Source organism: Aotus nancymaae, unplaced genomic scaffold (assembly GCF_030222135.1).
Source record: "Aotus nancymaae isolate 86718 unplaced genomic scaffold, 86718_ANA_hifiasm-v0.15.2.pri h1tg000097l, whole genome shotgun sequence".
NCBI classification, from domain to species: Eukaryota; Metazoa; Chordata; class Mammalia; order Primates; family Aotidae; genus Aotus; species Aotus nancymaae.
The window spans coordinates 654605-670234 of NW_026988512.1; the positions used below are offsets into that span (position 1 = coordinate 654605).

General features: G+C 42.0%; 1 protein-coding gene across 4 annotated transcripts in view; it reads right to left on the bottom strand.

Moving 5' to 3' along the window:
* Positions 1-15630, bottom strand: part of ZMAT4 (zinc finger matrin-type 4) — a 370072-nt gene that overhangs the window by 282160 nt on the left and 72282 nt on the right. For all 4 annotated transcript variants that reach the window (XM_012476090.2, XM_012476087.2, XM_012476089.2 and 1 more), the window contains exon 2: positions 14187-14292. In XM_012476090.2, coding sequence (XP_012331513.1) covers positions 14187-14288 — 102 coding nt within the window. In that variant the 5' untranslated portion in view covers positions 14289-14292. The remainder of the gene's footprint in view (positions 1-14186; positions 14293-15630) is intronic.

Genomic DNA, 15630 nt, shown 5'->3' on the forward strand with positions numbered 1-15630 from the left:
AACAACAGGGGAGACGAATTCAGTTTGGCGGTGAAGAGTGTCTTAATCGCCAGGCACGGTGGCTCATGCCAGTAATCCCAGCACTTTAGGAGGCCGAGGCGGGTGAATCACCTGAGGTCGGGAGTTTGAGACCAGCCTGACCAACATGGAGAAACCCCGTCTCTTCTTAAAAAAATACAAAAATTAGCTGGGCATGGTGGCACATGCTTGTAATCCCAGCTACTCAGGAAGCTGAGGCAGGAATTGCTTCAACCCGGGAGGTGGAGGTTGTGCTGAGCCAAGATCACACCATTGCACTCCAGCCTAGGCAACAAGATCAAAACTCCGTCTCAAAAAAAAAAAAAAAAATAGTTTCACTGGGGGAACTTACAGACAGAAGCGTGGCCTTGGGCGGTTTCAAGACAGGTAGATCTTCATACCTGCTACCCTCAGACCCAGGCCTGGGTATGTTTCCATAGGGAAAGGGGATACATGATCTGTGCAAGACAACTAAAGGCACCCTCCAGAACAGGTCAGTGTCACGACCTGTAACATGTGCCATAACATCAAGGTTGACCGGCTCCTACACCACACACAGGAGGTAAAATAGCAATCAGGAAGCATTTACGGGACTGGGTGATCGGAAGTCAACGTGATGGATTAGCATCCACGGTGGGGTTACTTTCGTCTCCACATCATCTCAGAGAAATCCCCCATGGTTCTTTAGGGCATCTGTTAAGGTGTTTGTCACAGCACTGCTTGTGTTAGTAGGGCATTGGAGGCAAACTAAGCATCCATACCTGAAGGAATGGGAAAGCCAAAAGGTAATAGATCTTTTTATGGAGTATTAGGCAACAGTTAGAAGTCATAGATTACATGTAAATACAGGAACATAGATGGCTTTTGGAAATGCACTGCCAAATGAATAGCAAGATAAGAATGAGATTCGCACCACAATATCACATAATAGCGTGTTAAAAACACATGCCAGGCTGGGCGTGGTGGCTCATGCCTCTAATCCCAGCACTTTGAGAGGCTGAGGTGGGCAGATTACCTGAGGTCAGGAATTGAGACCAGCCTGGTCAACATGGTGAAACACCATCTCTACTAAAAATACAAAACTAGCTAGGTGTGGTGGTGTGCACCTGTAATCGCAGCTACTCAGGAGACTGAGGCAGGAGAATCACTTGAACCTAGGAAGCAGAGGTTGCAGTGAGCTGAGATTGCACCGCTGCACTACAGCCTGGGTGACAGAGTGAGACTCTGTCTCAAAAAATAAAATAAAATAAAAATGCATACCTATATAAATTGTGCATGATAATATCCTCCCAAAGAGTACACAATGGAAATGGAGGGATTGGAGTGACTTTGCAGTGGAGAAACGTGACCATCACTCCCTCAGCCAGGTGATCAAGGTCAACAGCGACACTGATAGTCACATGGATAGCATGGACCCTTGATGTGAAGGACCCTTTAACCTCTGCAGTCTTATTCTCCAAGGACACAAAACTCCAGTCTCATCATAAGAGAAACATCAAATAAATCTCAGCTAAAGGCCAACCTACCAAATACCTGACCAGTAATCTTCAAAACTGTCAAAGTCGTCCTAAACAAGGGAAGTCTGGGAAACTATCATAGTCTAGAGGAGCCTACTGAGACGTGACGCTAAATATAACATGGAATCCTGGGTGGGAACCTGGGACAGAAAAAGACATGAGGGAGAAACTAAGGAAATCTGAACAAAGATTGGACTTGAAGCTTCAAAATATAGGTTATAGGCCAGGCGCAGTGGCTCATGCCTGTAATCCCAGCACTTTGGGAAGCGGAGGTGGGTGGATCACCTGAGGTCAGGAGTTTGAAACCAGCGTGGCCAACGTGGCGAAACGCCACCTCTACTAAAAATACAAAAAATTAGTCGAGGGTGGTGCCAGGCTCCTATAATCCCAGTTACTTGGGAGGCTGAGGCAGGAGAATCACTTGGAACCTGGGAAGCAGAGGTTGCAGTGAGCCAAGAACGTACCACTGCACTCTAGCCTGGGTGAAAAGAGCAAAACTCTATCTCAATATATATATATGTCTTATACTATGTATATATATATTATACAACTATTAATACATTATTACTATTATATGTTACGTAATAGTAATAATGTATTAATACTGGTTCATTAGCTGTGACAAATGCAGCACAGCAATATAAGATGTTAACAGTAAGGGAAACAATGTGTGTCCAGGTACATAAAAATATTCCATACTTTATAACCTTCATGTAAAACTAAAACTATTCTAAACTTTTAAAATTATGTAAAAAAAAAAAATCCATGCCCACAAACCCATACACATCTTAAAGAACATATACAAATAAAAGTCATATCAAACTTCATAGAATAGTTATCCATGAGGGCATAGGGAGAGGATGGGTATGAGGAAAGGGGTTAAAAACAAAGACGATCCCTAACCTTCTTGTGTTACGGAAGAAGAAACTAAAATCAGGAAGTGTTAAGTGATTTAGCTAAGGCTGTTCCTCCAACATGGACCTTCTGACGCTGGGTACACCAAAAGCTGTTTTCATAGCTAAGACCTGCTCTGAGGATAAACTGAGAGTGAATTATCTCCAGGGATAGAAGGAAAATCCAGCAAGTAAATCAAAAGTCACCCTGAACCTTTCCATTAAATGTGAAAAGAAGATGTCACTTTTGGTCTTTAAAGCAAGCGACAGCATCCCAGAGGGCTCCCTGCAAGGTTAAAGATGGGAGCTGGCTTTAGGGCCAGAGACCTGGAGAGTCAGATAAGGGGTATTATCAAGGGCAAAACCTGGAGAAGCTAAATTTCCAGAAGATGTATTGATGATAAGTTGATAGCTCCATGGAATTCATGAAAAACATCAATGGGAAGGAGTTCTTGGACCAGAAGGCAGGGAAACTTCCCAAGTCAGAACAAAGTTGGGGAATGACAAAGCCAGGCCTGTAGAGGCTCAGAAGAGGAGTATTTGGCAGAGATAGAAAACAGTTTTGTTCTTTTTCCTATCAGTAAAACCTAAAAACTTTAAAAGGACTATAAGAGCCTTTCCTGCAACTGGCATAGTGGCAGCAAAGGCGATCCCAGAGGTTGGGGGAGCAGGGTGGCTGGGGAGGGGGTGGAGAGGAGGCACGGGAGCCGGAATGCGAAGGTGGCCTGGGCACCTCCTGGGGGGTGCAGTTATGCCTTCATAGGATCCTCTGAGAAAGCAACCGCATTCAAAGTTAGAAAAGTTCCACTCAAAATTAAATCATCTCAGTATAGAAGCCTGAGGAAACTAATTAAATTCTCAAATCACAGCAAACACGGAGAGCACGCTGTTCTCAACACCTCCAAGTATCAGAAGGAATTTAGGCGAAGACACATGTTTTTGCTCCACACTCAAGCCCACCTACTTTGGGGATTCCCCAGCCTGCTAATATCTTTTTGAAACAATAAACAATCCCAGATGGCTGAACTACTTGGGGGTCAGGATTGCATATGTTTTCACGTGAATACAGGGAATAGAAAAGCTGGAAGAAAAATTGTCACAGTCAATAACCAATCAGTATGGGTCAAGATCTGAAAAGCAACTGATACATGCATCACTGCCCAAGTATTCACAAGGAGAAAGTCTTTTTTCTACCAGGGTTTTATCAAGGCCGCCGTGCAGGTATCAGTCAATTTATCAAGTACTTTACAAATTATGATACCATCATAAAATGAAAAGCTACGCCACAATTAAGACAAATGAAACTAAAATTATAACATGTTACCATTTCTGATAAACACATAAAAGGAAAAATTAAGTTGCATCTATATGCTTAGAATATTTCAAAAAAAATTGGGAATACTGGTTCCATCTGAGAACTCGGTAGCTAAGAAACAGGAATAGATAGGGAACTTTTCACATACTATACTCTTTCATAGTTGTTGAATTTTGAATTGTGAATTTACTGCCTCTTCAAAAAATAACTAAAATGCTAAAATAACAAATATTTACATATTTATACTCCACCACTTTGCTCAGAGACTTCAAGAACACATACCAATATATATCTACATGTAATACAATCAGATAAAATAAATGAGTGATACATATTTAAAATAAAACAGGAGAAGCCAGGCGTGGTGGCTCACACCTGTAATCCCAGCACTTTGGGAGGCCAAGGGGGATGGATCACCTGAGGTCAGGAGTTCAAGACCAGTCTGGCCAAAGTGGTGAAATCTCTTCTCTATTAAAAATACAAAAATTAGTCAGGTGTTGTGGTGCACGCCTGTAATCCTAGCTCCTCTGGAGACTGAGGCAGGAGAATCTCTTGAACTCGGGAAGTAGAGGTTGCAGTGAGCCGAGATCGTGCCAGTGCACTCCAGTGTGGGCAACGGAGCAAGACTCCATCCCAAAAATAAAAATAAAATGAAACAGGAGAAATAAAATAACAACTAGAGGTAAGTGAAGCACAAATGTATACACAGCATTTTGTTTGGTTGCTGGATGTGGCCATGCATTTGGTGTCAAAAGCAAAGCAAGAAACAAAGTCAAGCGTCTACATTGAGCTGCCACTCAAAAGATGAATGGCTTTTCTTGAAGAGGAGAGCAAAGGAAAATGTCTGTCAAACATCCACCTAAATAAGACCCCAGGATACCACAGGCAGTGTCCTCAATCACAGCGCACAGCTAAGGAGACCCTCAGGAGGACCCTGTCCTTCCGCCTCCATGTGGAAGGTGGGATGGTTCAGGCTATTTAGCAGTGAGGCACACAGCTCAGGACCTGAGAGACAGCTGGCCCCAAAAGGTAGGCACGAGAGAAATGCTATGGTTCAGACATGCCACTTGGCACACAGGCCAAGTTCCAACCGGAAAACCTCTTGTGCTTGATCAACTAAGTCAGGGGAAACGGAGAGAAAAGTCTAAGTCAATAGCACGTTATTCTTTTGTCTTTTAGACAAACAGCACTTTGCTTGCTTCCATTTCCTCCCCGGCACTGTAGTAAAATGGGCATCAGCTTCACAGCAGCTCCTAAACACTCGGTTTCAACAGTTGTTTCATTCATTCGTTTGCCAAAACCACTCCCTTTGGGAAGCACCGTCTTTCCTCTCCTTCTCTTTCTTCTTCACCCCAGATCCACAACGCAGGTCCCAATCACCACATTTCCTCCAGTGTCACCCATATACAGTGCACAGAGACAATGCTATGTGTTCACCAAACCAGTTTCATTTTCTTCCTGGGCACCCAGCAAGGTGACATGCCCCAGCCTCTCTACAGTAAGAAGAAAATGCGATTGAGTTCTGATCCATGGAATCGGGGGGATATCATATCAGCCATTTCCGGGGCTGGTCCCTAAAATGTCCTGTGCAGTCATCCATCATCCCCATCAGTTTCCTAGATACCAGTTGGATTTTGATATTCAGGGCAATGTCAGAAGTCTCTGCCAGTTTGAGTTCTAAACAATTATGTAACCCAAAATCCCCCTCCACTAACCTATAATGGCTACAATGTGAGCAAGAAAAAAAAAATTATTTTAAGATGCTGAAAGTATTTGTTGCCAGAATTAGCCTTCCTTGACTAACATAAATATTGGGGTTATCCTGTAACAAAAAAAAACATGACATTGGCTTGGCAGGTGTGTAGTAAATGGGGAAGGTTCAGACATTGCAGCCCTAGGTTATATGGTAGCAAAATACTGACAAAACTTGCCTACAATCCTTTGGAAGTCACACTACCTGCCTACTGAGCTTATAGTTGTAGGAGAACCAGATGGTTCTATTCTAGGACATGGATAGAGTTCTAGAAGAATTGGAAGAGGAAAAAGAACACTTTAATATATGTTATTTTGTTACTATATTCGTTACTAATTGTCTATATTGGTGTTTGGTCAAGTTTTTCAAGAAAAAAAAGTCAGAATGCAACTTACTCATTAGCAAATAGAAGTGACACGAAAGAGAGATAATCCATAAATTTAGGACATAGAGAATTGGAAAGGCCATTTGCCAGTTGCTTCTAGACACCCAACCATGAGAGATGGCATTTTTAAACACATTGAGGGCTGGAGATCCAGGGCAACTTCTCAGTTGAGCATGTGACTCAGGCTTTGGCAAAAATCAAATGAAGGGCATAACCTTTCCACCTGCTTTTTTTAGATAACCTCAAGATACCCACCATTAAACTGGAAAAAAGAAAGAGACAATGCTGCCTCACAGGGGTTAGGAAACATTAAAATAAATAAGCAGTCTTGAAATTGTATTTAGGAGAGAAAATTTGTTTTGTTACTGAGACATGGAACTTTCTAAAAAATAAATTGGAAGCCTTTTTACATTATTGAAAAAATAATATTACTAAAGACATTGTGATACTAAATTAGAAACACTTTTAATACTCTTCAAGCCTTAAATCAGTCTCAGGAAGGAAGCAGGCTATGAATGCTGGCAGTCCCTAGGAGAGGAGAGGACCCAAGATCCATTTCTGATGTGGCCAGGAGAATAATAGACAGGAAAGAACCCCAGGGGTCAGTGCCAGGGGTCATTGGGATAAATGAAAAAGAAAGTCCCTCCCACAGAGGAAGATCAGATTCTATTCCAGGAACTTGCCCCACTTTATGGAAAGGGAAAAGTTACAGTGTCGCCCTGCAGGATGCTAGCTTTGCTATGGACCAGTGATTTCTCTTTGTCTTCATTCTTCTTTTTTCTGGATAGGAAATGTTACTGTTATCATCACCATCTAAAAGTGTAGGGGGGAAGTGGTAATATTTTTCTTTTGCTCATAAGTCGCTGAACCAAGAGGAGTCACATTCCCACTCAATAGGGAGGCCCACTCCTGGAGATCCTGAAATTTGAGCTGAACACAGTGATTGGGAAAAACTTGAGATCATTCCTGTTACGAGGGGATGTGTGTGTTCTGTGTTGAAGGAAGAATGAAATGGATAGTTGGTGTCCAGAAGGGTAGAGTGGCAGAGATGATGCTATGTGTTTGTTAAATCTGTTTCCTTTTACTCACACATTTAAGTTGCATTTTCCAACTTCTCCTGCAGGTAGGTGGGCTATGTGACTGAGAGCTAGCCAGTGGGATACGGTCTGACTCCTAAACCCCACTAAGTGACATCATCTGCTCTCTGCAAATGAGAATTCAGGCAACAGAGCATACTCTACCTGTGTTCTCTTAACCAGTGATCATGAAGCACATCATCTAACAGCTGCTCTAAGCCACGTGCATATTGCCATGAGTTGGGTGGGTTCTTCAGCTTACTGTTACCTACTTCATAAAAGCCTCCTACCGGCAGTTCATTTTGTGTTCCAGTGAACCATTTTTACTAATAATGACTAATAAAAGGTAAGATGCCCATGCTGGCCCTGCTGGAATAAAACAAAAGGAAAATATAACAATAGTTACAAATCTTACAGAAGATTAAGATTCTTCAATAAAATGAACAAGGAAACAGAAGTTGAACATTAACAGACAATCAGGGATAGGCCACCACATACCAATCATCCAAAAAGATCTTCCATATGTAATAATTTTATTTATCATATCAGAAATATTATTTGTGTCAGTAAGTCTAGGATATTATAAAGATATTACCCTGGACAAATGTACCAATAATTGTACTAACAGCCTCTGGGAGAATTAAGCAGTCATGATGCCAGGATGTTCAAAAACACTGAAACAGTGATTCTCAATGTGTAATGCAAAGAAGGGATCCTCGCAGGCATCCTGCCATAAAGACTTCTCCTAGTCTTTGCCCAGTTAGCCCTTGAATCTCCAGGAACACTTCGCCTGCAATACCGAGGGTAAGTGTGGGCCCGGCCGGACTCACGTCCAGTTGGTGCAGTGCTGGGTGGGACCGACAGGCTACGGCCACAGCCTGATCTAAAACCCACAACTCTCATACATCTGAAGGAAGCTGTTCAGCCTGCATGCTTGCTTGGAGCTATTAGAAAAAAGAAAGAGCAAAGGTAAGAAGAAGGTATGAGGGTCTATGAGAGAAAAGGCAACAAAGGCATTAATAGCTCTGGAAAGTTATGAAACTTTAATCAGCACATTTTAGAAACTTTAATTTTCACCTTTTTATCACTACCCACAGAATTTAATTTTCACCTTTTTATCACTACCACACCTGATCTCCAACCTGACTTAACCAGAAGCTAGAAAATGCCCTTCCAGCTGCTCGCCTGGATTAAATAGATGCTAGACAAGGCCAAAGTTCTGTTGGAAGGCAATCAGAACAGCTGAAACAGAAAAAAATATGTTTTGGCATGTCTCTGTAGGTCCAATATGCCTGCTGCTACCATGATGAGTGAACAATATTAGACTCTGCCATTCCCAGGTGGGCTAAAGGGGCTCTCTCAACTGTACTCATGTTACATCAAGATTTAGAGATGTTTGAAAGATTTCCCACTGGCTTGGAGAAATGCCTTTGCCATACCTATAAAACCATCACTCATAACCATATCTTGACATTGGGCTCTCAAGTACAGACTGACGCTCAGTGTATTAATACATCATCATCTCTTCTGGTGCAGACACCTCGGCCTTCATCAAACTTGCCCCACCCCTCCCTTCCTCCAGTCCACGCCCCCGAGCTCAGTCTGTGCATCCCTGTCAGTGCCAGTGAGTGACAGCCAGGAGCAAAGGTCTACAGTGGAGAGCAGGGGAGGTATGGCGGAATGGCAGGAATGCACAAGAACACTTAGCACATGGCTCCCACCTGCCCTCAGGAAGCTTGAAGTCCTTTTGGGAGGAACAAGGATGCCTAACCACTGAATTCACTTGGAGCAATTAATGAGACTTGTGGCACATCAACGCAAGCGTTATTAGGGTTCACCGGAAGGGACAAGCATTTGGGCGGGTGCATGTATGGCTGGCTTGATGGGATCTGCCCAGCAAGAGTTCTTCTCACTCTCCTAGGTCTACTCAGTACCTTCTTCCTTTGGCTGTGTGTGTGTTTATGAATTCCGTTTTAAATATATATATGTATATATTCTAACTATATATTCTAATATATAGATAGATAATATAGAGAGACTATATAATGTTTTTATATGTTCATATGTATATATGGAGACAGAAAGTCCTTACTTAACATCATTCACAGGTTCTTGGAAACTGAACCTTTAAGTGAAACCAGGTCTAGCAGGTCTTCAAGTAACATCATTTCATTCAATGTCATTTTAGTATAACACTGATGAGGAAAACGATTGGTTTCATTATACGCCATTTCACTTAAAGTCACAGTTTACAAAAACCGATGCACAACATAAGGATTTTCCCTCTGTGTGTGTGTATGTGTGTGTATGCGAGTATGTGTGTGTATGTATGTGTGTGTAGGTATGGGTGGGTGTGTATGTGTGTTTCTGTGTGTGTTTGTGTGTAGATGTGTGCATTTATGTATTGGTGTATGTGTGTGTTTATGTGGGTTTGTGCAGGTGTATTTATGGGTGTATATGTGTATGTGTGTTTTTATGTGTATATTTGTGTGTGTACATGTGTGGGTATGCAGGGGTGTGTGTGTATAGTGTGTTTATGTGTAGGAGGTGTTGGGGGTGTATGTGTATTTATGTGTATGTATGTATATGTATTTATGTGTGTGTTTACGTGTGCATTTATGTGTACATGTGTATATGTGTGTGTTGGTGTTTGTGTGTGGGGAGTGTCTGGGGTGTATGTATGTGTTTCTGTGTATTGTATATGTGTGCATGTATGAGTGTGTGTAGGGGTGTGTGTGTTTATGTGTCTGTATGTGTGTTTACATGTGCTTTTGTGTATATGTATGTGGGCATGTTTGTGAAAGAGGGTGTCTGGGGGGCGTGTGTGTGTATGCATGAGTGTGGGTGTGTTGGAGGTGGGTGTGTGTATGTGTGTGTATGCATGGGTGTGGGTGTGTTTATGTATGTGTGTGTATTGTGTGTATGTGTGCATGTTTATGTGTGTATTTGTGAGTGTTTATGTGTGTGTTTCTGTGTATGTGTGGGTGTGTGGGTGTGTGTGTTGTGGGTGGGTGTATGAGTGTACATCTTTCTGCCCTGTACTTTTTTCTTCTTCCCACATTGCAGAAAGCTACTCCTTCACCCATACAAGCAACTCTTTCCCTTTGCAGGAAATTATTCTTTAGCCACTTGAAACTGCAGCAAATCACACAAATGGCCTCCCTGGAAAACCGTTTTTAACCCCCATAATGCTTAGCCCCTTTCCTTTGAAAGCTTTCTCTTCCTTCTGTGTCTGTGTCTACTTGTTGTGTTGACTCAGACTATTCGTACAGTGAATACAGACAACATCTAATTATATTTCCTACTGAAACGTTAATGTGTTCTTAACACTTAGCAGGTAAGAAAAATAATGATGCCTCTATGTTCCCCATTTTTTTCCACCTGAGGACTCCATATGCAAAAAGAGATTTTTAAAGCATAGCATGAAAAGGTTTGGTTGATTAGACATGTATTAGGTTTTTCTGTGCTCTTGTGCAAAGGTTCAGCCTTTCAAATGGGGTGTCCAATTATTTGACATTAACCCATCTCTTTTCTTTTACTCTCCTACTTCAGAAGACTAACACACTAGTCTCACAGCAAAAGTCATACCAAAAGCCATTTTCTTCCCCAACAGTATGCCCTGACCACCACCATCTATCTATCACTTAGAAATCTTCAGTTAAAGTGTTATGCTGCCAGATGCTTCAGGGTCTCACTGAATCTAAACTCCTCTTTCCTTGACATCCTGACCCCATCCTTTCCCAACACAATGCTGCCAGGGTAGCCTCCTCAATACTCCTGAAAGATAGATACCAAGATTTTCCTTGTTCCACTCACCCCTAAAATTAACCCATTTGTGGAGGCATGGATAAATCCATGACATTCTCCAGCAAGTCTTTCTTGGCCATAACAGCCCTCAGTGATGCCTCACTCTTTTAAATTTGTAATATGCAGATATCTACAAAGTTAACAGCATGATGTAGCATACATCAGGACGCCAAGTGGGAAAAAAAAAAAAAAAAAAAACCCTAACACTTTCTCTTTGTATCAAATTCCATCAGTAGCTCCTTAAAGGAAGACAGCAGAATTCTACAGGTCATGTGCTTGGAATCACACAGGTATTTTTGCCCCACTGAACTATCTGTGACTTTTTCTCTCAATGCAGTTTATGAGCTTCTCAGAGACAAGGATTGTTTATCATATAGGTTCAGAATCCCCTGAAATAACCAACACTAATATTGCTAGACATACAGAAAATACACAGTGGATTCTCACTGATTTGCCCCATAGGGAAGCTGAGAAAATTATCAGGTTGAGACGAAGAATGAAATCATACTAAAACAAATCAGTAATAGGACATGGAGACTAAGCGTGACAACAATTTCAATGAATTGGATGGAATTTCGATATCCTAGAGATCCGTTCTATAAGTCACTTCAGCAGGGAAGTTGTCTCTGGAGGGAAGGGGCAGATTGATAGAATGGGAATATCAATTGTCAAATGGCCTTAGAGATCATCTGATGCAAACTGTCTTCTTAGAGACAAAGATGTGGTGCTGGAGAAGCCTCAACCAAAGCTGAGGAGACTGGAGATTGATATAAGACACCCTCAGTCATGACTGTGTCCTTTTCACACGCAGCTTTGCAGCAAGAATGCACAGCTATTTCTCACTGTGGAAAGGGCCTGACCTCTGCCTGGAGAAAAGGAGGAAACTATCATTCAGAGTTCCCATCCACATTTAATGGGAACGCATTTAATGTTACCTCGATGATGTGTAACACTGTTAATTGCAGATCTATTGTAATTGCTTTATTTTCTCTATGTCATCTAGCTACATTCAACCAACACTAATGCATTCTCTAAACAATTAGATTGTGTAACAGCGAGAGTACAGCATGTTAACAGGAAGACGTGCAAAACGTGTGATCAAATAACTAAACACTTAATTGAGCAGCTGAATTTTTTTGTTTAGCAATTTTTCATTGTTTTCAATGTTCTGACATTACTTTTCTGGTAAGGCAGTGCGGGACAGGGTCACCAGTACAGTTTTGTAACACACCCACCCCCTCCACAAACGCTTTCTGGACATCTGTCATATGCAGGCGCTATTCCAGCAATTGTGGAAGACCAAATGAATGAAACTCCGTTTCTGTCCTTATGAATCTAGTAAGATGATTACAAATGAACACAAAAAGTCAAATAAAGGAAGAACATAAAGAACTAACAGGAGGCTATGGAATTTCAGAGTAGGGACAAATTCCCCCATTTCCTTAACGGGGGAAATCATACAAATAAAACCATATGGCCGGGCACGATGGCTAATGCCTGTAATCCCAGCACTTTGAGAGGCTGAGGCAGGCGGATCATAAGGTCAGGAGATCGAGACCATCCTGGCTAACATGGTGAAACCCCATCTCTACTAAAAATACAAAAAATTAGCCCAACGTCATGGCACACACCTATAGTCTTGGTTACTTGGGAGGCTGAGGCAGGAGAATCACTTGAACCTGGGAGGTGGGGGTTGCAGTGAGCCGAGATCACACCACTGCACTCCAGCCTGGGTGACAGAGCAAGACTCTATCACACACACACACACACACACACACACACCCATAAAGTGTTTATGAAGCCATAGCCACAGAAATTAGAAAGTCCTTAATTTCAAACGATGGACTTTTTTAGATAATTCTTCTAAGTTCGAATTGACTTCTAACACTTAGTTGCCTTTTAACAATGACTATACTAATTTTTTTACACAGATGCTGATTTTAAAGTTTTCATCAAACATTTGCTTTCATCAAAACATTGCTGCAGAGGAGTTAATAATGAATAAGAACATAACTTTGCATGTCTGGTAGACTTTACAGCTTCCAAAGCATTTTCACAGCTACGATTTCGAGAGATTTCATTTGGTCATCACAGAACCCTGAGGAGTATGCAGGGCCTGTTGACTGTCTTTCTGGGTGCATATGTGTGTGTATTATTATAATTATTTTCATTGTGCATAGAGGAATCTGAGGCCTAGAGGAGTTTGAGGATTGACAGTGACAACTGGCATTTGTCAGACAAAAAGAAAATTGCTGGCTAAGCCTTACAATCTAAAATTACTTTCAAGTTCTTACACTTGAAAACTCGTGTTCTTAGCAAGACCCAGTCTCTACTAAAAATAAAAATAAAGAACTAGCTGAGTTCAGTGGCATGTGCCTGTAGTACCAACTGTTCAGGAGGCTGATGTGGGAGGATCACTCGAGCCCAGGAGGTGGAGACTGCAGGGAGCTATGCGTGTGCCACTGCACTCCAGCCTGGGTGAAAGAGTGAGACCCTGTCTCAAAAAAAAGAAAAAAGAAGGAAGGAAGGGAGAAAGGGAGGGAAGAGGGAGGGAGGGGAAGAAGAAGAGGAAGAAGAAGAAGCAAGAGAGAGGAAGAGAGGGAGAGAGGGAGGAAGGGAGGGAGAGAGAGAAATAAAAGAAAGAAGCTCATGTTCCTACTGGTATATGTTCTCTTGAAAACAAAACATGCCCTGGTGGCGCCCGGCGTCTCAGAATTCCCCAGTTCTCTTTACTCTGTCCACAGCACCTCATTCCTTCCTCATCCTCAGACACAGGCCAACCTCTCTGCTCTCATCCTCTGCTCCCAATAGAGGATCAAAAAGCAGCCATTTGCTCCTCCATCCTAAAGAGCCAGTGCCACTGATTTATGACTTTCAAGAGTATTTGCACTTTAAAACTTCGTTCTAACTCTGCAGAAGGCATCTTGATGGTGATAAGCACATGCTGGGTACTGGCCATCAGGTGGAAGCAATCTGCAGGGAGGAAGTGACCCGGGTCCTTCATTACTTGCTGCCTCTTTCCCTGCAGTGGTTAACAAAGGTCTTCTGAGCTTATCTTTGGGGTCATAGGTGGAGAGAGGAGCTGGCACAATGCATTGAAAGGAACTTCGTGGATGCGCAGTGACAGATTTAACAAGTACAGAAACCCCAAGCAGAGTCTCCAGAGGCTAAGATACAAATTTTAAAAAAGGATCTGGGAAGCAGCCCGAGTCTGACAATGACGCCCCCAACTCTCACTCCTAACTCCACACATAAACACTTGTGCTGGCCTTGACCTCAGACTGTACAGCCTCAAGAACCTTAAGAACCCTGTGGTTCTTAAAATCTGCCCCAAGTCCAGAGGGAGGACCTTGGAGTCCTACAACAACGACCCAGGATGCCCCCTCCTGCATTTGCAAACAGAGTGGGAAAGCTGTCCTTACCTCGTAGTGGGCCACACGCTGCGATTCGGAGATCAGCTGTGCACTGCACACCTTGCAGTAACTGTCTGTAAATAAATCCTGATCGATATCGGAGGACTTCATCAGGCTACAGGAGAATCAACAGAAAAGAAAAATGAGTCCACTGCTTTGATGTTTATGCAGGATATTAACCATGTGAAAAGCCAGGATCACAGTAACAGGTTTGACAATGGTGACAGAGGGGAGGGTCTCCCTTGACGTTACCGTATCGATTAACCATATTACGTGTATAGGTTATAATTTTCTCATAAATACCCAACAGAGTTGCTATACCCTAAAATTAGAAATCCGGCTATAGTTTTTCTGTTTGAACAAACCAGACTTATATCTAATGCCTTGCCAAGCGTTTCTGTGAAGGTGGGCCACCATGGCTCGCACCTGTTGTCCCAGTGCTTTGAGAGGCCGAAGTGGGAGCATCACTTGAGGCCAAGAGTTTGAGACCAGCATGGGCAACATAGAGAGATGCTGTCTCTACAAAAATAAAAATTCTAAAAAATGATGTATGCATTTTCACATTATATATATTAACAAAATGTCATAAGCATCTAATACATACAACAATAGAAAGTAGGTTAAATGAACTTTGATACAACACCACACTAGAAAATTAAGTGGCTCCTAAATCCAAATTCAGATAAATCCTTCTTTAAGGGAACATTAGGAAAAGGTTTACCATTAGCAAAAGAGATTTATAAGTATGTATAGTATTACACTGCATTTGTTTTAAAATATGAATAGATGTATTAAAAAACATTCCGGGAAATTATAACACAATTTTAATAGCACTTATCTGTCGGAAATGATAGAAAATTGTAAAAGCAATTTTTAAATTTTTTATTTTTAAATTTTTCTTCGACAATCATATATTACTTTTGTAGTCAAGGAGGAAGTTAGCTTCGTCTGGAGATTTTAAGCAGTATAAACTCTAGTTTGGAGTTGGATAGGTACAATTAGAAAATTCAGAAATAAAATCAGACTAAACTATAACTTTCCTTGCAACCCCATACTTTGTAACACCAGAGACCTCACTGTTCAAGCTGACTCTTCTCCATTTAGAGTTGTGGAGTTCAGAAAGGCCACCTCCATCACTGCGCACCACAACCGGACCCACAAAGTAAATAAACATATTCTCAAATCCCAAACCTGGAATCAAACTGCAGCCAAGGATCTCAAGCTTCTGAAAGCGATCTGTTGGAAATGGATCTTACGGCAGCTGATGTGTCATGTTTCCACCCTGGAAACACACCCCAGTGCATCTGATTGCTTTCACCCAGCCCACAAACTCGTATTACTACCAGCCAAGCAAGAAGTCAGGACCATGGCAGACAGCATGCTCTATGGAGAGGCAAAAGAAGCTCAGACAACAGTAACATGGTAGGTACTTTGGACTTTATCTTATTCCAAC